This window comes from Mobula hypostoma, chromosome 9 (genome assembly GCF_963921235.1).
Source record: "Mobula hypostoma chromosome 9, sMobHyp1.1, whole genome shotgun sequence".
In the NCBI taxonomy this organism is placed as follows: domain Eukaryota; kingdom Metazoa; phylum Chordata; class Chondrichthyes; order Myliobatiformes; family Myliobatidae; genus Mobula; species Mobula hypostoma.
In genome coordinates this window covers 106,806,952-106,828,838 of record NC_086105.1, presented here as the reverse complement: position 1 = coordinate 106,828,838, position 21,887 = coordinate 106,806,952, and the positions used below count along the sequence as shown (strand labels likewise).

The 21,887-nt window shown below is 44.0% G+C and overlaps 1 protein-coding gene across 1 annotated transcript in view; it reads right to left on the bottom strand.

The window, feature by feature from the left end:
• The window catches only part of pemt (phosphatidylethanolamine N-methyltransferase), a 134,630-nt gene that overhangs the window by 41,686 nt on the left and 71,057 nt on the right, over nucleotides 1-21,887 (bottom strand). The window contains exon 4 of the mRNA XM_063058836.1: nucleotides 16,236-16,381. Coding sequence (XP_062914906.1) covers nucleotides 16,236-16,381 — 146 coding nt within the window. The remainder of the gene's footprint in view (nucleotides 1-16,235; nucleotides 16,382-21,887) is intronic.

Genomic DNA, 21,887 nt, shown 5'->3' with positions numbered 1-21,887 from the left:
TGTTGTTCCTCCAACCTGAGTGTGGCTTCATCTTTACAGTAGAGGAGGCCGTGGATAGACATGTCAGAATGGGAATGGGATGTGGAATTAAAATGTGTGGCCACTGGGAGATCCTGCTTTCTCTGGCGGACAGAGCGTAGATGTTCAGCAAAGCGGTCTCCCAGTCTGCGTCGGGTCTCGCCAATATATAAAAGGCCACATCGGGACTCTGTCCGCCAGAGAAAGCAGGATCTCCCAGTGGCCACACATTTTAATTCCACATCCCATTCCCATTCTGACATGTCTATCCACGGCCTCCTCTACTGTAAAGATGAAGCCACACTCAGGTTGGAGGAACAACACCTTATATTCCGTCTGGGTAGCCTCCAACCTGATGGCATGAACATCAACTTCTCTAACTTCCGCTAAGGCCCCACCTCCTCCTGGTACCCCATCTGTTACTTACTTTTATGCACACATTCTTTCTCTCACTCTCCTTTTTCTCCCTCTGTCCCTCTGAGTATACCTCTTGCCCATCCTCTGGGTCCCCACCCACTCCTTGTCTTTCTTCCCGGACCTCCTGTCCCATGATCCTCCCGTATCCCCTTTTGCCTATCACCTGTCCAGCTCTTGGCTCCATCCCTCCCCCTCCTGTCTTCTCCTATCATTTTGGATCTCCCCCTCCCCCTCCAACGTTCAAATCCCTTACTCACTCTTCCTTCAGTTAGTCCTGACGAAGGGTCTCGGCCTGAAACGTCAACTGCACCTCTTCCTACAGATGCTGCCTGGTCTGCTGCGTTTACTAGCAACTTTGATGTGTGTTGCTTGAATTTCCAGCATCTGCAGAATTCTGGTTGTTTGCGTTTAAATTCACTACTGCGAAGCCTCTTCCAGTGATGCCTACACCGAAGAAGTTTAGATCCTCTCTTCGACGGGAGTACAGTGAAACCATCTCTCACTGCTCCCCATCTGTAATTTCTTCGGCTCTTCAACTTTTCGACCACACTTTGACTCAGACTCGCTATCACAGCCATATATCCTTTCTTGGAACTTGCCTCCGTCGCCAACTTACTCCAGTTGGCTTTAGGATTCGTTTCCAAGCCTCTCAATTTGGACCTTCTGAGGATCCCAGGTACTCACATTTTGTTGACTCTGCCTCTCGCCGCTTCTCCCGTCAAGCTCTGAAGGCGACTCTCTCCGCCATGAGGAGGTACTTGGTGTCCCTATCCCAGACCCTTCCACACCTTTGGGACACTTTCTTCGCCGTCTGTAATGGTCCTACCAGTTATTTCATCCTCCGTCGGATTCATGCCTGCAATCACCGTTTTTTTACTTTGTCATGTTAGGCAAAGATTGCAAGATCCTACATCTACGGACTCCAGAGCCTGCTGGCCCTGAAACTAGCAGGCATGAATTTCAGATTGCGGCGCTTGCCATTGATCTCGCCGGCTCCAACACCTCAGGACATATTCAAAACCCGGACTCCAGCAACGACCATGGACACCTTCACAGTGATTGCGCAACCACCAACTGCGACTCCAGCCTTGAACTCCAGGCCGGGTCTTTATGTGCTGCTATTGTGACTCCCGTCGCCAATTCCCCCACCACCACTCCGCAGCCCCGTCTTCCTCAGATCCCACCGTCAACTCCTGGGCCCTCAGAGGCTCCATCTTCCTCTCACCCCAACCCACCCCTCTCCACTGACACCACCAGCCTCCCGCATCCCCCCTCCCCCCTCTGATCCCAGCTCTCATCCGTGCCGGGTCTTTACCATCCCCTCCGACCTTCAACTGTCGGAGGCAGAACGCTCTGTTCTCAGTAAGGGCCTCACCTTTGTCCCCCTTCGCCCACACCTCAGCGAGTTCCGTGTTCGCCATGATGCGGAACTTTTCTTCCGCCATCTCCGTCTCCGAGCCTACTTCTTCGGCAAGGACTCTTCCACCCCCACCGATGACCCCTTCTCCCGTCTTCAACCCTCCTCTTCTTCATGGACACCCCGCTCTGGTCTTCTGCCTGCTCTGGATCTCTTTATCGCTAATTGCCGATGGGACATCAACCGTCTCGACTTCACCGCACCTTGTCCCCATTCCAACCTCACTCCTTCGGAACGCTCTGCTCTCCACTCCCTCCGCACTAATCCTAACCTTATTATTAAACCCACCGATAAGGGGGGTGCTGTTGTAGTCCGGCGTACTGACCTCTACCTTGCCGAGGCACAGCGACAACTCGCGGATACCTCCTCTTATTTACCCCTCGATCGTGACCCCACAAAGGAGCACCAGACCATTGTCTCCCACACCATCACCGACTTTATCCGCTCAGGGGATCTCCCATCCACTGCTACCAACCTTATAGTTCCCACACCTCGCACTTCCCGTTTCTACCTCCTACCCAAGATCCACAAACCTGCCTGTCCTGGCCGACCTATTGTCTCAGCTTGCTCCTGCCCCACCGAACTCGTTTCTGCATACCTCGACACGGTTTTATCACCCCTTGTTCAATCCCTTCCGACCTATGTTCGTGACACTTCTCACGCTCTTAAACTTTTCGATGATTTTAAGTTCCCTGGCCCCCACCGCTTTATTTTCACCATGGATGTCCGGTCCTTATATACTTCCATCCCCCATCAGGATGGTCTCAAAGCTCTACGCTTCTTTTTGGATTCCAGACCTAATCAGTTCCACTCTGCTCCGTCTAGCGGAATTAGTCCTTACTCTTAATAATTTCTCCTTTGGCTCCTCCCACTTCCTCCACACTAGAGGTGTAGCTATGGGCACCCGTATGGGTCCTAGCTATGCCTGCCTTTTTGTTGGGTTTGTGGAACAATCTATGTTCCGTGCCTATTCTGGTATCTGTCCCTGACTTTTCCTTCGCTGCATCGACGACTGCATTGGCGCTGCTTCCTGCACGCATGCAGAACTCGTTGACTTTATTAACTTTGCCTCCAACTTTCACCCTGCCCTCAAGTTTACCTGGTCCATTTCTGACACCTCCCTCCCCTTTCTAGATCTTTCTGTCTCTGTCTCTGGAGACAGCTTATCCACTGATGTCTACTATAAGCCTACTGACTCTCACAGCTATCTGGACTATTCCTCTTCTCACCCTGTCTCTTGCAAAAACGCCATCCCCTTCTCGCAATTCCTCCGTCTCCGAGGCATCTGCTCTCAGGATGAGGCTTTTCACTCTAGGACGAGGGAGATGTCTTCCTTTTTTAAAGAAAGGGGCTTCCCTTCCTCCACTATCAACTCTGCTCTTAAACGCATCTCCCCCATTTCACGTACATCTACTCTCACTCCATCCTCCCACCACCCCACGAGGAATAGGGTTCCCTTGGTCCTCACCTACCACCCCACCAGCCTCCGGGTCCAACATATTATTCTCCATAACTTCCGCCACCTCCAACGGGATCCCACCACTAAGCACATCTTTCCCTCCCCCCCCCCCGCATTCCGCAGGGATCGCTCCCTATGCAACTCCCTTGTCCATTCGTCCCCCCCATCCCTCCCCACTGATCTCCCTCCTGGCACTTATCCGTGTAAGCGGAACAAGTGCTACACATGCCCTTACACTTCCTCCCTTACCACCATTCAGGGCCCCAAACAGTCCTTCCAGGTGAGGCAACACTTCACCTGTGAGTCGACTGGGGTGATATACTGCGTCCGGTGCTCCCGATCTGTCCTTTTATATATTGGCGAGACCCGACGCAGACTGGGAGACCGCTTTGCTGAACATCTACGCTCTGTCCGCCAGAGAAAGCAGGATCTCCCAGTGGCCACACATTTTAATTCCACATCCCATTCCCATTCTGACATGTCTATCCACGGCCTCCTCTACTGTAAAGATGAAGCCACACTCAGGTTGGAGGAACAACACCTTATATTCCGTCTGGGTAGCCTCCAACCTGATGGCATGAATATCGACTTCTCTAACTTCCGCTAAGGCCCCACCTCCCCCTCGTACCCCATCTGTTACTTATTTTTATGCACACATTCTTTCTCTCACTCTCCTTTTTCTCCCTCTGTCCCTCTGAATATACCTCTTGCCCATCCTCTGGGTCCCCCCCCCTTGTCTTTCTTCCCGGACCTCCTGTCCCATGATCCTCTCGTATCCCCTTTTGCCTATCACCTGTCCAGCTCTTGGCTCCATCCCTCCCCCTCCTGTCTTCTCCTATCATTTTGGATCTCCCCCTCCCCCTCCAACTTTCAAATCCCTTACTCACTCTTCCTTCAGTTAGTCCTGACGAAGGGTCTCGGCCTGAAACGTCGACTGCACCTCTTCCTACAGCTGCTGCCTGGCCTGCTGCGTTTACCAGCAACTTTGATGTGTGTTGCTTGAATTTCCAGCATCTGCAGAATTCCTGTTGTTAGCACTCACTTAAGCAGCACTGGAGCCTGGAAGCTTTTAAATAATGTCAATCAAGGTAGTGTAGTATGTGGGGTGCTGCCTCATTCTTGGGCTGAAGCATTCTGTGGAGTTTTAAGTCAATGATGTGTTGCTCTGCATTCACAATACCAAATGACAATCAACAGAAAGACCGTCACCTCACTTAACCTTATAATTAACAATGAATGATTCAGTACACCAGGTTTCTTTAAAAAAGGGTACGCAGACTTATTGCAAGTTTTGATGGATACTGTTGTAACCTACGTACATTCAATTGTAAGGCTATATTTGCATCATATTGTGCAGATTTGTAGTTTTGTAACCAGAACTGTCTGTATCAGTGTGTTTCTCTAGGTCCAAGATGTTTCAGATACTCCAATTTTTCTGTCCACCCTTCCCTACAACTAAAAGAATGTGTATTTCATGACTGCCTATTCTGATGAGAAGGCACTGACCTGAAATAACTGTTTCGTTCTCCACTAAAATACTTATTCTAATTGCAGTCAGTAGGTGCTTCAAATCTTTCCAATCCTGCAGCGCAAAAAAAGATTTTCTAGGAGAGATTGACTATGTTTACCACTTTCCTTAACATCACTGGCCCAAAACTTGATGAGTTCACTTATCCAAATTAGACCCATTTCAGTATTTATACAAGGTAACTTTACTTAAATTTGGGGCAAAATAATAGTTTGACAGAGGTCCAAATAAAATAAGACCATAAGATCTTAAGATATAGGAGCAGAATTAGGCCATTTGCCCCATCAAGTTTACTCAGACATTTCATCATGATTGATCCAATTTTCATCTCGGCCCCAATCTCCTGCCTTCTCTCCATATCCCTTCACGCCCTGACCAATCAAGAATCCATCAACCAAATAAAGGCTTGGTCTCCATAGCAGCCTGTGGCAACAAATTCCACAGATTCACCACTCTCTGGTTAAATAAATTCCTCATCTCTGCTCTAAAAGAACGCCCCTCTATTTTGAGACTGTGTTCTCTGGTCTTAAGACTCACCCACCATTGAAAACATCCTCTCCACATGCACTCTATCAAAAGGCCTTTCACCATTCAATAGGTTTCAGTGAGGTCACCCCTCATTCTTCTGAATTCCAGTGAATACAGGCCCAGAGCCATCAAATGCTCTTCATATGACAAGCCATTCAATCCTAGAATCATTTTCGTGAACCTCCTTGGAATCCTCTCCAGTTTCAGCACATTCTTTCGAAGATAAGGGATCTAAAGTTGCTCGCAATACTCTTAGTGAGGCCTCTCCAATGCTTTATAAAATCTCAACATTACATCCAATATTTCAATCCGCTTGAAATGAATGCTACCACCGCATTTGCCTTCCTCACACACTCAACCTGCAAACTAACCTTTAAGGAATCATGCACAAGAACTCCCAAGTCCCTGTGTGCTCCAGTTTGTATTTTCTCTCCATTCAGAAAATAGTCAACACTTTGATTTCTTCCACCAATGTGCCCATTCTCCTAATCCAAGTCCTTCTTCTAGCCTCTATACTTCCTCAAAGCTACCTGCCCTTCCACTTATCTTTGTGTCATCTGCAAACCTTGCAACAAAGCCATCAGTTCCATCATTCAAATCACTGACATATAACGTAAAAATGATCAGTTGCAACACAAACCCTTGTGGAACACCACTCGTCACCAGCAGCCAGCTAGAAAATATCAAACAAAAATATAAAGTATCTTTTTATATCACAGTAAAAGTATATGGAATTAAACATCTTCCACCATTTAATGGAAATCACTAAACAAAATATTTCTCCAGTCAAGATTTGCTTTGCTGAGGGCAACAAGTCTTAATCGTGACAATAAATTTTCTGCAAGTGACATCAAAGCAATGTTGCTATGTACATATGGCAGCCCATATTCATGTGTATGTCACACTGAACACAGCCCAAATTAACAACGGACATAATTGGACTTCGGGATCTGAACTTAAATAAAATTCACTGCGGTAACACCAAAACATACCTCTTGGTTTGGGTTGATTTTGGATTACTGTCATTTTTCAAAATTTGCTTTCCAGTCACAATTGAATTTACAGTTATACTTTCATTAAGGGTTTCAGCACAACCTGATGCTTCACTTCATTTGTGTTCGTGAAACACTGCCAAATATACATGACTATTGTGCATTCAGTGCACAACTACAATTCAGCAATATTTGCTTGCTGTAAGATGTGGGAAATCAGTCATATTCAACAGAGAAAAATAATAAAGACAGGTTAGACATGGGATAGAGGGGTGGAGGACTGAGCATCACACTTTTATTTGGAGGATATGGTTCATTCTTTCACATTCTACAAATTTGCAGGATCCAAATTGAATTTTATTTTAATGTCATACAAAAAATAACATCCACCATTCAATTTTTATTTTCATCAGTCTATTTAAAGAGCAGCCAAGTTACTATAAGACAGGAAAAGATACAGGAGGATATGGTGACAGGGGTTAGATGAAGTGGAGTTAGTGAGAACTCATGTGGATTGTAATTATCAGCATAGTAGCTAATGTCCCATATCTGTGCTGTTAATACAACATACTATGACTGCGGTCTCACTTGTGGTTTCTTTCTCATCAGCCAAGCACTGCTGTGCACTGCAGGGAACCATTTATTCTAACAAAGCCGCATGCTGTCTCTTCTGAATTTGCTGTACATCAGCTGGAGGCTGTGAAATCAGGAGCAACATGACAGGTAACCGTGGATAAATACCACTAGACATAGCTACATACAAAAACAAGTTCAAAGGAAGAAAAAGCTCAGCGGTATGGTGGCTTTGTTGCTCTAGTTCAGGAAGCTAATTCTTTTTAAGTCTAACTAAAGATGAACAGTGAACGCCTGGTCTTATCAGGGATCCTACACTCCATAAAATAAGTGAAGTTAAAGCAACATCTGCTCTATGCCAACCGGAGATCAGAGCTTCAGCTCTGAAGATCAACTTAACTTGGAGCAAATTGCTCTGTACTCAACAAGCAGGATTTCCCATATTAATTCCAATCCCCATTCCCATTCTGACATATCAGAATGTGGCCTTCTTGACTGCCATGATAAGGCCGCTCTCAGGTTGGAAGAGCAACACCTCATATCCGTCTGGTAGCTGCTAAGCTGACAGTATGAACACTGGTTTCTCTAACTTTGGGTAATTTCTCCCTCTACCCCTTCTATCCTTTTCCATTCCATGTTCTGGCTCCCCATTTATCCTTTTTCTTCTCCTCACGTGCCTATTCTGGCTTCTTCCCCCTTCCTTTCCAGTCCTGAAGAAAGGTCTCAGCCTGAAACGGCAAATGTGTATTTCTTTTCCTAGATGCTGCCTGACATGCTGAGTTCATAGAAACATAGAAAAACCTACAGCACAATACAAGCCCTTTGGCCCACAAAGCTGTGCCGAACATGTCCTAACCTTAGAAATCACTAGGGTTACCCATAGCCCTCTATTTTTCTGAGCTCCAAGTACCTATCCAAAAGTTTCTTAAAAGACCCTATCATATCTGCCTCCACCACCGTTGCCGGCAACCCATTCCACGCACTCACCACTCTGCATAAAAAACTTACCCCCGACATCTCCTCTGTACCTACTCCCAAGCACCTTAAACCTGTGCCCTCTTGTGGCAGCCATTTCAGCCCTGGGAAAAAGCCTCTGACTATCCACACGATCAAAGCCTTTCATCATCTTTCCACCTCTATCAGGTCACCTCTCATCCTCCGTCGCTCCAAGAAAAAAAGGCCGAGTTCACAAACCTGTTTTCATAAGGCGTGCTCCCCAATCCAGGCAACATCCTTGTAAATCTCCTCTGCATCCTTTCTATGGTTTACACATCCTTCCTGTAGTGAGGCGACCAGACCTGAGCACAGTACTCCAAGTGGGGTCTGACCAGGGTCCTATATAGCTGCAACATTACCTCTTGGCTTCGAAATTCAGTTCCACGATTAATGAAGGCCAATACACCATATGCCTTCTTAACCACAGAGTCAACCTGCGCAGCTGCTTTGAACATCCTATAGACTTGGTTCCCAAGATCCCTCTGATCCTCCACACTGCCACAGAGTCTTACCATTAATGCTATATTCTGCCATCATATTTGACCTACCAAAATGAACCACTTCACACTTACCTGGGTTGAACTCCATCTGCCACTTCTCAGCCCAATTTTGCATCCTATCAATGTCCCGCTGTAACCTCTGACAGCCCTCCACATTATTCACAACACCCCCAACCTTTGTGTCATCAGCAAACTTACAAACCCATCCCTCCACTTCCTCATCCAGGTCATTTATAAAAATCACGATGGGTAAGGGTCCCAGAACAGATCCCTGAGGCACACCACTGGCGACCGAACTCCATGCAGAATATGACCCGTCTACAACCACTCTTTGCCTTCTGTGGGCAAGCCAGTTCTGGATCCACAAAGCAATGTCCCCTTGGATCCCATGCCTCCTTACTTTCTCAATAAGCCTTGCATGGGGTACCTTATCAAATGCCTTGCTGAAATCCATATACACTACATCTACTACTCTTCCTTCATCAATGTGTTTAGTCACATCCTCAAAAAAATTCAATCAGGCTCGTAAAGCATGACCTGTCCCTGACAAAGCCATGCTAATCATATTAAACCTCTCCAAATGTTCATAAATCTTGCCTCTCAGGATTTTCTCCATCAGCTTACCAACCACTGAAGTAAGATTCATTGGTCTATAATTTCCTGGGCTGTCTCTACTCTCTTTTTTGAATAAGGGAACAACATCCGCAACCCTCCAATCCTCCGGAACCTCTCCCGTCCCCGTTGATGATGCAAAGATCATTGCCAGAGGCTCAGCAATCTCCTCCCTTGCCTCCCACAGTAGCCTGGGGTAGATCTCAGCTGGTCCCGGTGACTTATCCAACTTGATGCTTTCCAAAAGTTCCAGCACATCCTCTTTCTTAATATCTACATGCTCAAGCTTTTCAGTCCACTGCAAGTCATCACTACAATCACCAAAATCCTTTTCCACAGTGAATACTGAAGTATTCATTAAGTATCTCTGTTATCTCCTCCGATCCCACACACACTTTTCCACTGTCACATTTGTTTGGTCCTTTTCTCTCACGTCTTATCCTCTTGCTCTTCACATACTTGTAGAATGCCTTGGGGTTTTCCTCAATCCTGCTCACCAAGGCCTTCTCATGACCCCTTTTGGCTCTCCTAATTTCATTTGTAAGCTCCTTCCTACTAGGCTTATAATCTTCTAGATCTGTATCATTACCTAGTTTTGTTGAACCTTTCGTAAGCTTTTCTTATCTTCTTGACTAGATTTTCAACAGCCTTTGTACACCACGGTTCCTGTGCCCTACCATCCTTTTCCTGTCTCATTGGAACGTACCTATGCACACACCACACAAATACCCCTTGAACATTTGCCACATTTCTGCCATACATTTCCCTGAGAATATGTGTTCCCATTTTATACTTCCAAGTTCTTGCCTGATAGTTTCATATTTCCCTTTACTGCAGTTAAATGCTTTCCTAACTTGTCTGTTCCTATCCCTCTCCAATGCTATGGCAAAGGAGGTAGAATTGTGATCAGTATCTCCAAAATGCTCTCCCACTGAGAGACTTGACACCTGACTAGGTTCATTTCTCAATTCCAGATCAAGTACAGCCTGTCCTCTTGTCGGCTTATCTACTTTGTACATAGTGTCAGGAAACCTTCTCGAACACACTTAACAAACTCCACCTCATCTAAACCCCTCACTCTAGGGAGATGCCAATATTTGGGAAATTAAAATCTCCCACCACAACAACCTTACACTTTATTATTACACCTTTCCAGAATCTGTCTCCCTATCTGCTCCTCAATGTCCCTGTTACTATTGGGTGCTCTATTAAAAACACCCAGTAGAGTTATTGACCCCTTCCTCTTTCTAACTTCCACTCACAGAGACTCAGTAGACAATCCCTCCATGACTTCCTCCTTTTCTGCAGCGTGACACTATCTCTGATCAGCAGTGCCATGCCCCCACCTCTTTTACCTCCCTCCCTGTCCTTCCTGAAACATCTAAAACTCGGCACTTGAAGTAACCATTCCTGTCCCTGAGCCATCCAAGTCTCTGTAATGGCCACCACATCATAGCTTCAAGTACTGATCCACGCTCTAAGCTCACAATACTCCTTACATTAAAATAGACACATCTCAAACCGTCAGTCTGAGCGCATCCCTTCTCTATCACCTCCCTATCCTCCCTCACATACTGTCTCCAAGTTTTCTCTATTTGTGAGCCAACCGCCTCTTCAGTTCGGTTCCCACCCTCCAACAATTCTAGTTTAAACTCTCCCCAGTAGCCTCAGCAAACCTCCCCGCCAGGATATTGGTCCCCCTGGGATTCAAGTGCAACCCATCCTTTTTATACAAGTCACACCTGCCCCAAAAGAGGTCCCAATGATCCAGAAATCTGAATTCCTGCCCCCTGCTCCAATCCCTCAGCCACGCATTTATCCTCCACCTCATTTTATTCCTATACTCACTGTCACGTGGCACAGGCAGTAATCCTGAGATTACTAACTTTGCAGTCCTGCTTCTCAACTTCCTTCCTAACTCCCTGTAGTCTGTTTTCAGGACCTCTTCCCTTTTCCTACCTATGTCATTGGTACCAATATCTACCACGACCTCTGACTGTTCTCCATCCCACTGCAGGATATCATGGACACGATCTGAAACATCCCGGACCCTGGCACCTGGGAGGCAAACTACCATCTGAGTTTCTTTCCTGCGTCCACAGAATCGCCAGTCTGACCCCCTAACTATAGATTCCCCTATCACTACTGCCTTCCTCTTCCTTTCCCTACCCTTCTGAGCCACAGGGCCAGACACTGTACCAGAGGCACGGCCACTGTTGCTTCCCCAGGTAGGCTGTCCCCCTCAACAGTACTCAAACAGGAGTACTTATTGGTCAGGGGGACAGCCACAGGGGCACTCTCTAGTACCTGACTCTTCCCCTTCCCTCTCCTGATTGTTACCCACTTGCCTGTCTCCCGTGGCCCCGGTGAGACCACCTGCCTATAACTCCTTTCTATCACCTTCTCGCTCTCCCTGACCAGACTAAGGTCATCGAGCTGCAACTCCAGTTCCCTAACACGGTCCTTTAGGAGCTGCAGCTCGACACACCGGGTGCAGATATGGCCATCCGGGAGGCTGGGAGACTCCACGACTTCCCACATCTGACACCAAGCACAGAACACTGGCCTCACACACACTTCTTTTCTGCAATTAACACAGGTAAACCTACCTCACCTTGTCCTGTTACCACCTAAGCCCGTTGAGCCACAGCCCTATCACTCTGCTGCTTGCTGGATATGGCGGTCTTCTTTTTAAACTTTTCCCACTCTAATGACTGATGTCACGCGCCTGCGCAGTCTTGCCTCTCTTTACCCTGAGTAGTAAAATGCCTTCTCTCTGAAAATCCTTAGCTGTTCCACTCGCAGCCTTCTTGTATTTGTCTCAAGTTCCTGGACAAATTACATCAATTGTGAAATTTGACTAACATCTCCCTGTTATGAGCAACTCCTACAAGATTTCTGCATCAAAGTTGTATTATAGGAGAATCTGGATCACATTTTTCTCAGTTGGAATTATATGCAGGCCTAGCTCTGACTTGTGATGCAAGTAAAACACCTGCTAAATCCTCGCAAACAACAGGAATTCTGCAGATGCTGGAAATTCAAGCAACACACATCAAAGTTGCTGGTGAACGCAGCAGGCCAAGCAGCATCTGATGCCGCTTGGCCTGCTGCGTTCACCAGCAACTTTGATGTGTGTTGCTAAATCCTTGAGTAGCTGCGGCTAGAGGACATCATCCTTGATATATTTTGTTGTATCATCAATATTCTGCAGTGATAAGGAAATATTAAGACACCAATTATTTATTATTTATTTTCTTACTGCAGAATCACATTCTATGATGTACAATGTTGGTGAATGCGAGGTCATCCACTTCGGAAGGAAAAATGAAAGAGCAGATTATTACTTAAATGGGAAAAAAATTGCAGCATGCTGCTGTGCAGAGGGACTTGGGAGTGCTCGTGCACGAATCACAAAACGTTGGTTTGCAAGTGCACCAGGCCATCAAGAAGGCAGATGGAATGTTGGACTTCATTGGTAGAGGGATTGAACTTAAGAGCAGGGAAGTTATGATGCAACTGTACAGAGTACTGGTGAGGCTGCACCTGGAGTACTGTGTGCAGTTCTGGTCTCCTTACTTGAGGAAGGATATACTGACTTTGGAGATGGTGCAGAGGAGGTTCATTAGGTTGATTCCAGAGATGAGGAGGTTAGACTATGAGGAGAGATTGAGTCACTTGGGACTGTAGTCACTGGAATTCAGAAGAATGAGAGGAGATCTTTATAGAAACATATAAAATTATGAAAGGGATAGATAAGATAGAGGCAGGAAAGTTGTTTCCACTGGTAGGTGAGACTAGAGCTAGGGGACATGGCCTCAAGATTCGGGGGAGTAGATATAGGACGGAGATGGGGAGGAACTGCTTCTTCCAAGAGAGTGGTGAATCTGTGGAATTTTCTGCTCAATGAAGCAGTGGAGACTACCTCAGTAAATATATTTAAGACAAGGTTGGATAGATTTTTGCATAGTAGGGGAATTAAAGGTTATGGAAAAAAGGCACGTAGATGGAGATAAGTCCATGGCCAGATCAACCATAATCTTATTGAATGGCGAACAGGCTCAACGGGGCAGATGGTCTACTCCTGCTCCCATTTCTTATGTTCTTATAATGACAAGATGACATGATCACCAATATTGAAGATCTTTCATTTAGGGCTAATTAACCTCTAGATTCCATAATTAAGCAAGCTACCGAAAAACTGCAACAGCCGCGGAACCAGCAGCCATACTGAGAAACAGGACTATATCAATATCGACTGCTTGCAATACCAATACCTAGATATTCTTAAATGTTTATTAGGTTACACAAGAATCAAGCAGGTGCAACAGACCAATGACAATCTCAATTACATGAGACATACAAGAGGAAATCTGCAGATGCTGGGAATCCAAGCAACACACACAAAATGGTGGAGGAACTCAGCAGGCCAAGTAGTATCTATGGAAAAGCGTATAGTCAACGTTTCGGGCTGAGACCCTTCCTTAGGACTGAATGTCACACTTAATTGGTGAGCAACATAAGAGTAAGGATAAGATAACCCAGGAATTGTTAAACGTCTCAGAGTGTTAGCTGATTTGATCGTAATAAATCATGTTTTCAACAGTTTTGTGGATAACTCTCTGCGAACTTAAAGGTGCAACAGAAAGACTAAATAAAAGGTCATGCCTTCAGATGTCCTGCTCCAAACAATTATACGCAAATATGCTTAAAAGCACACTACTCTGTAAAAAGAGCCTCAGAGGTGAACTTCGGAAATAAATGAAAATGTAAAACAAAATTGAAAAAGGGTGGGATCAAAAGAGAAACAAGAAAAAATTGGGAAAATTATTAACTTTGTTCCTTAATATTTGCAACACCACACTCCAATTCTTGCAACATACAGTAATCATCGATTCAATTTAATGTGGATACCTTGCTGCTGGTTTACTTGCTCAAAAGAAGTGATAGTGAATGTTGGTAAAGGCCAAAATACACAATTGAAGGAAGGGTGAGAGAAGTTGTAGCAAGGGCTTTTCAGAAAAGTGCCATGGGAGATGCTGGAGCAAGTTGTTATCTTTCTAGGAATCCAGAGAAGCAGAAGTAAACAAGGAGAAAAACAATTATTTGGTTCTCTTCACATGTTGAATCCTTTCCGACCTGGATTCAGATTAATACTATACTTGTTAAAACTACAGTTGGGGCCTTATGACATCAACAGGCAAATTTAAAGAGGGACAACCAACTTCAGTGGTCTTTGCAGTTTTCACACAAAGCATTATTATAGACATTGGAGTCACAACTGTAAATCAACAAGCTGATTTTCACTTATCACCAGTTTTGGATGACTAACATAAAATCACCCCTTATAAGTTTCAGATACCTTACGTAGAAGAGTAAATGAGCCAACAATGGGCAAGACAAGATCACAATCTGCTCCAAGATCTCAAATATTTGAATGATCTACCAACACTCATTGCCTCAGCTGATAAGTGAATATTGTTAGGCATTCCGACTAGGTACTGCTGGGAGGCTGACACCTACAAGAGGATGGTGCATTCAGGAAAGGAACAGAACAGAGCAAATTTCAGACCCAACAAAACAACTATATTTTACAGATCAAAGTTTCTACAGTAATTTCTTTTGGTCTGGAAATATACAAGATTGTAGATGCTAGAAAATGAAGCAAAAAAGTAGCAGGAAAAACTCAATGGGTCAAGCAGCATTTGCAGATGCAAAGGCATGTTTGTTTTTTCAGCTTGAGGCACTGTCCTGATGGAGTCTATATCCAAAGCATCAATCATCCCTTTATCTCTGTTGATACAGCTTAACCCACTTTATTCTTCTAGCATTTTACTTTTTATTTAGCTTCTTCCTTACATTTCCTACTGGATCTGTCTATAACTCTTGACGATTATCTTCTTTAAAACAAATAGAAATATGGTCTAGTGTGTAATAGAACCATAGAAAACCTACAGCACAATACAGGCCCTTCAGCCCACAAAGCTGTGCCGACATGTCCTTACCCTAAAAAATTACCTAGGGTTACCCATAACCCTCTATTCTTCTGAGCTCCATGTACCTGTCCAGGAGTCTCTTAAAAGACCCTATCGTATCTGCCTCCACCACCGTCACTGGCAGCCCACTCCATGCACTCACCACTCTCTGCATAAAAAACCTACCCCTGACATCTCCTTTGTACCTACTTCCAAGCACCTTAAAACTGTGCCCTCTCATGCTAGCCATTTCAGCCCTGGGAAAAAGCCTCTGGCTATCCACACGATCAATGCCTCTCATTATCTTATACACCTCTATCAGGTCACCTCTCATCCTCCATTGCTCCAAGGAAAAAAGCTATTATCTGAAATTTAGCACTAATATTAGTAATCAGTGTCAATTTAGAAGCAAACATTTAAAGGCTGACTTTTCTCCAATAGGTGCTAATGATGTGTATATACATTTGGAGAATGTCACTTTGGACATCTAGGCAAAAAATGTAGCGTTCATTTGACTTCCTCAAATAATCACGAGACACAACGTTGATTAAGAGCAAAGCTAAACTACAGCTGTCTCACCAGTTTCTTTATTCCTAAAAATACTGATTCCATGTTAGGCTATATTTCCAACAACACCATCTTGTATTTGTGATCACTCTTCAGTGCCTCAGATGCAAGAGTCACCAGGACACCTGATTATAGGCAACTTTGCAGCAATGTCTAGATCTACAGTCGACCTTCACTAATCCGACTACCTGTAAACCGGTTCCTTTGATAATCCGGCACTGATTATGCTTAATGTGATCCTTCTGTAATTCGGCATTTTCACTAATCCTGCACCTCAGGTCCCAGTGGTGCCGGATTAGTGAAGGTTGACCTATATAATAAGGTAAGCCATATTTTAAAATGCTGCAGTCCATCACTGGCACACAAAAGCAGCAGATCAGGTTATGTGCCAATTCCTGGCCAATAGCTGAACCACTACAGTGCACTGATTCAAGGGCAGATAAATACTGATAAATAAAATAATGGAATAAATAGTAGACTCTATTGATAGACACAGAAAAATCTTAATTCACAACTTTTAATAGAGCTTATATCAATTATACCAACCAACCTGTAAAAAGTATGGCAAGTTTAAGTCAGAGAAGTTAAACTTAATATTGAATCCCTGTATGTTTGGCTATTATCACAGCAATAGGAAAACATAATTGTCTCACCTAAAAATGTCCCAATGAATCCTAGTGCAAAGAAGCTGCTCAGGACAAAGAGGGTGCCTATCAGTAAAAAGCCAAAGCCCATGTAAAAAGCCGCAGGATTGTCAAGGAGTTGAAGTTTTGGCTGAATCTTCATTGCTTCCATGAAACTAAGGGAAAGATATAGAAGCCATTTGTTAAATGATAAATTTAAAGTGAATCAGCTTTGTTGCTTGGACATTATTTTCTTTTTAGTTTGAATTCTTTTACCAACTACAAGATTAGATCAGAAGCCACACAATTATTAATTGAAATAATAAAACCATTTTCTACATATGAATTCTGGGAAAGTGAAGTGCCAGCGAGATGAAATTAACAGTACAATTTAAACTTGAATTAATCAATATCTTATAAAACAACATATGCCATCACATATATTAATATAAAGGTGATTTTTAAATAGCATACTGAATCAGTAATTTGTGCATATTGCAAATTTTGGAAATGATACTGAACAATAAGATTAAGGTTGGGAAGCAAAAGGCTTAAATTTGTTTCACTTCAAAAATGAATGAAATTTTTAATAGCTTTCAGAGGTACAGTTCAACATCTATTTTTCAGGTACTTCACATAAAGCAATGATTATCAATGAGTTCTGGCCCAGTGGGTTAGTGGGTACTAGCCTCCGTTCTATCAAAGACATCTTCAAGAAGTGCTGCCTCAGAAAGGTGGCATCCATCATTAAGGACCCCACCACCCACATGCCTTTTCTTATTGTTACCATGAACAAGGAGATACAGAAGCCTGAAAGCACACAGTTAGCAATTCAGGAACAGCTTCTTCCCCTCTGCCATCTGATTTCTAAATGGACGTTGAACCCATGAACACCACCCCACTACTTTTTTTTCTAAATTTCTGTTTTTACATATATATTTGGTGTAATTCAGTTTTTTTCCTCAATATTTTATCATGTATTGTACTGCTGCCACAAAGTTAACTAATTTCACCACATATGCTGGTGATATTAAACCCAATTCTGACTTCAGTGTCCAGTGTAATACAGTACAGAAACAGTTCTTTCAGTCCAACCTAGTGTGTGGTATAAAAGCAGAAGATGATTAAAATACTCAGCAAGTCAGGCATCATCTGTGCACAGAATTAACATTTCTGAGCTGTGATCTTTAATCAAGGTGATTCATTCAGATGAGTGATCTTTGACCTGAAGCATTAACTCTCCACAGAAGCTGCTTCACCTACTGAACATTTCCAGCTTTTTCTTCCCTTCTTTTAAAATTTCAGATTTATGTCAGCTCCAGGTTTTTTCTACTTTTCTCATGAGTGGTAATGAAATCCATTAGTAGGAGGAAAATATCTTCAATGGCTCAGAGCATTTCAACTTCCTTCAGGAAACCTGTTTGAAGTTTAACTTGTTCCTTTTAAAGGGGAGATACATTGTAGTTGGAGTTGGTGTTGTCAGCTGAGCTGGAAAATTGTGAAGTATTTATAATAGATAATTTACAGAAATATATTTCTTTAAGACACAAAAAACCAAAGCAGAAAAGTAGAGCATTTTTGAAATAGTGAGAGCTTCAGTAATGTTTTGTTTTAACGGACCAAAATAAATGTACATAATTCGAGAAAAGCCAACATGCAATTACAACAAGGATCTCCCCCTCCCCCTCTCACTTTCAAATCTCTTACTAACTCTTCCTTCAGTTAGTCCTGACGAAGGGTCTTGGCCTGAAACGTCGACTGAAACTCTTCCAATGGATGCTGCCTGGCCTGCCACATTTACCAGCAACTTTGATGTGTGTTGCTCTATTATACAGAGGGGCTTTGAGGAAAGAGAAGCAGAATAAACGGTGTAAAGACAGTAAGGTAGAAGGGCTGAAATGTGTGTACCTCAATGCAAGAAGCATCAGGAACAAAGGTGATGAACTGAGAGCTTGAATACATACATGGAATTATGATGTAGTGACCATTACAGAGACTTGGCTGGCACCAGGGCAGGAATGGATTCCCAATATTCCTGGATTTCAGTGCTTTAAAAGGGATAGAGAGGGTGGAAAAAGGGGAGGAGGGGTGGCATTACTGGTCAGGGATACTATTACAGCTACAGAAAGGGTGGGTAATGTAGCATGATCCTCTTTTGAGTCAATATGGGTGGAAGTCAGGAACAGTAAGGGAGCAGTTACTCTATTGGGGGTATTCTATAGGCCCCCTGGTAGCACCAGAGATACAGAGGAGCAGATTGGGAGGCAGATTTTGGAAAGGTGCAAAAATAACAGGGTTGTTATCATGGGTGACTTTAACTTCCCTAATATTGATCGGCACCTGATTAGTTCCAAGGGTTTAGATGGGGCAGAGTTTGTTAAGTGTGTCCAGGACGGATTTCTGTCACAGTATGCAGACAGGCCGACCAGGGGGAATGCCATACTAGATCTAGTACTAGGTAATGAACCGGGTCAGGTCACAGATCTCTCAGTGGGTGAGCATCTGGGAGACAGTGACCACCACTCCCTGGCCTTCAGCATTATCATGGAAAAGGATAGAATCAGAGAGGACAGGAAAATTTTTAATTGGGGAAAGGCAAATTATGAGGCTATAAGGCTAGAACTTGCGGGTGTGAATTGGGATGATGTTTTTGCAGGGAAATGTACTATGGACATGTGGTCGATGTTTAGAGATCTCTTGCGGGATGTAAGGGATAAATTTGTCCCGGTGAGGAAGATAAAGAATGGTAAGGTGAAGGAACCACGGGTGACAAGTGAGGTGGAAAATCTAGTCAGGTGGAAGAAGGCAGCATACATGAGGTTTAGGAAGCAAGGATCAGATGGGTCTATTGAGGAATATAGGGAAGCAAGAAAGGAGCTTAAGAAGGGGCTGAGAAGAGCAAGAAGGGGGCATGAGAAAGCCTTGGCGAGTAGGGTAAAGGATGACAGGAGTGAAGGTAGGACTGATTAGAGATAAAGGTGGGAAGATGTGCCTGGAGGCTGTGGAAGTGAGTGAGGTCCGCAATGAATACTTCTCTTCGGTATTCACCAATGAGACGGAAATTGATGATGGTAAGGACAATATGAGTGAGGTTGATGTTCTGGAGCATGTTGATATTAAGGGAGAGGTGGTGTTGGAGTTGTTAAAATACATTAGGACAGATAAGTCCCTGGAGCCTGACGGAATATTGCCCAGGCTGCTTCATGAGGCGAGGGAAGAGATTGCTGAGCCTCTGGCTAGGATCTTTATGTCCTCGTTGTCACGGGAATGGTACCAGAGGATTGGAGGGAGGTGAATGTTGTCCCCTTGTTCAAAAAAGGTAGTAGGGATAGTCCGGGTAATTATAGACCAGTGAGCCTTACGGCTGTGGTGGGAAAGCTGTTGGAAAAGATTCTTAGAGATAGGATCTATGGACATTCAGAGAATCATGGTCTGATCAGGGACAGTCAGCATGGCTTTGTGAAGGGCAGATCGTGTCTAACAAGCCTGATAGAGCTCTTTGAGGAGGTGACCAGGCATATAGATGAGGGTAGTGCAGTGGATGTGATCTATATGGATTTTAGTAAGGCATCTGACAACGTTCCACACGGTAGGCTTATTCACAAAATTAGAAGGCATGGGATCCAGGGAAGTTTGGCCAGGTAGATTCAGAATTGGCTTGCCTGCAGAAGGCAGAGGGTGTTGGTGGAGGAAGTACATTCAGATTGGAGGATTGTGACTAGTGGTGTCCCACAAGGATCTGTTCTGGGACCTCTACTTTTTGTGATTTTTATTAACGACCTGGATGTGGGGGTAGAAGGGTGGGTTGGCAAGTTTGCAGACGACGCAAAGGTTGGTGGTGTTGCAGATAGTGTAGAGGATTGTCGAAGATTGCAGAGAGACATTGATAGGATGCAGAAGTGGGCTGAGAAGTGGCAGATGGAGTTCAACCCAGAGAAGTGTGAGGTGGTACACTTTGGAAGGACAAACTCCAAGGCAGAGTACAAAGTAAATGGCAGGATACTTGGTAGTGTGGAGGAGCAGAGGGATCTTGGGGTACATGTCCACAGATCCCTGAAAGTTGCCTCACAGGTGGATAGGGTAGTTAAGAAAGCTTATGGGGTGTTAGCTTTCATAAGTCGAGGGATAGAGTTTAAGAGTCGCGATGTAATGTTGCAGCTCTATAAAACTCTGGTTAGGCCACACTTGTAGTACTGTGTCCAGTTCTGGTCACCTCACTATAGGAAGGATGTGAAAGCATTGGGAAGGGTACAGAGGAGATTTACCAGGATGCTGCCTGGTTTAGAAAGTATGCATTATGATTAGAGATTAAGGGAGCTAGGGCTTTACTCTTTGGAGAGAAGGAGGATGAGAGGAGACATGATAGAGGTGTACAAGATAATAAGAGGAATAGATAGAGTGGATAGCCAGCACCTCTTCCCCAGGGCACCACTGCTCAATACAACAGGACATGGCTTTAAGATAAGGGGTGGGAAGTTCAAGGGGGATATTAAAGGAAGGTTTTTTTACTCAGAGAGTGGTTGGTGCGTGGAATGCACTGCCTGAGTCAGTGGTGGAGGCAGATACACTAGTGAAGTTTAAAAGACTACTAGACAGGTATATGGAGGAATTTAAGGTGGGAGCTTATATGGGAGGCAGGGTTTGAGGGTCATCACAACATTGTGGGCTGAAGGGCCTGTACTGTGCTGTACTGTTCTATGATTGTTCTTTGGCATGAGCTCACACCAAAATTTCTTTGTCATTTAGCACATAATTAAGAAGGTTGACACAATGGTAAAAGAAACTAAAAATGAACCATGCATGAAAACTGTGGATACCCTGCTGTTGTATGTTTAAGATGCATTCTTGTACTGCATGGAGAAAATTTTGCTCATTCAAAATTTTATCATTCAAGTTCTGCTGACCGTATCAGGTCTCTGAAAATTCAGAATCTTCTGGTTCGTTTCATTAATATACAATGCTTTGACAAATCCAAAATGAATACTAACACCGAGAAAACCCAAGTCACCATAATAGTTTCAAGTTCAGGTAAGACAAGTGAAGACGTACCACAATCAGGTTCAATGCTTCCGAATTAAAGACAAAAACTATTTCTCCAGCTTTTATCTGTGATGACTGCAAAATAAGCCACAGGAAATAATCAGGGGACCAGAAGTACTCATTAGTGAGACTCATTGTTAAAACAACACAAGATACTAGAGTTAAGAGGGTATATGATGCACTACCAAGCACAAAAAAACGTCAAAAGAGAGCTAATTGGGGCAAGAACAACACAATAGAAAAGAAAGCAAAAACTTGATTTGTTTTCTAAAGCATCATCTGTGTATTCAGCTTAAACTTTCAATCATATAAATTGTCTCTTGGGCTTTAGATAATTTTCTAGACAGTATGTGTCTTGTCCCTGTGGATTTGAAATATCAAGTCTGACGTCTGTTACTAAGAGAAGAAAACCAACTCCAGTGAATGCACAAATTCTACTCATTTTGAAGTTGCCTACAGATAATCACAGATGTCCAAGAAGTCAATCACTTCTGAACTAACTCAGCACTGCACAGCTGACCCACACCTACTCACACAGCAGTCTGGGGCATAATCCTCATCTAAAAATCAGAGATGCATTGCAGTATCTTCATTTGAGGCATGGAATTTAGCCCACTTGCTATCACTTCCCAGGTTAAAATC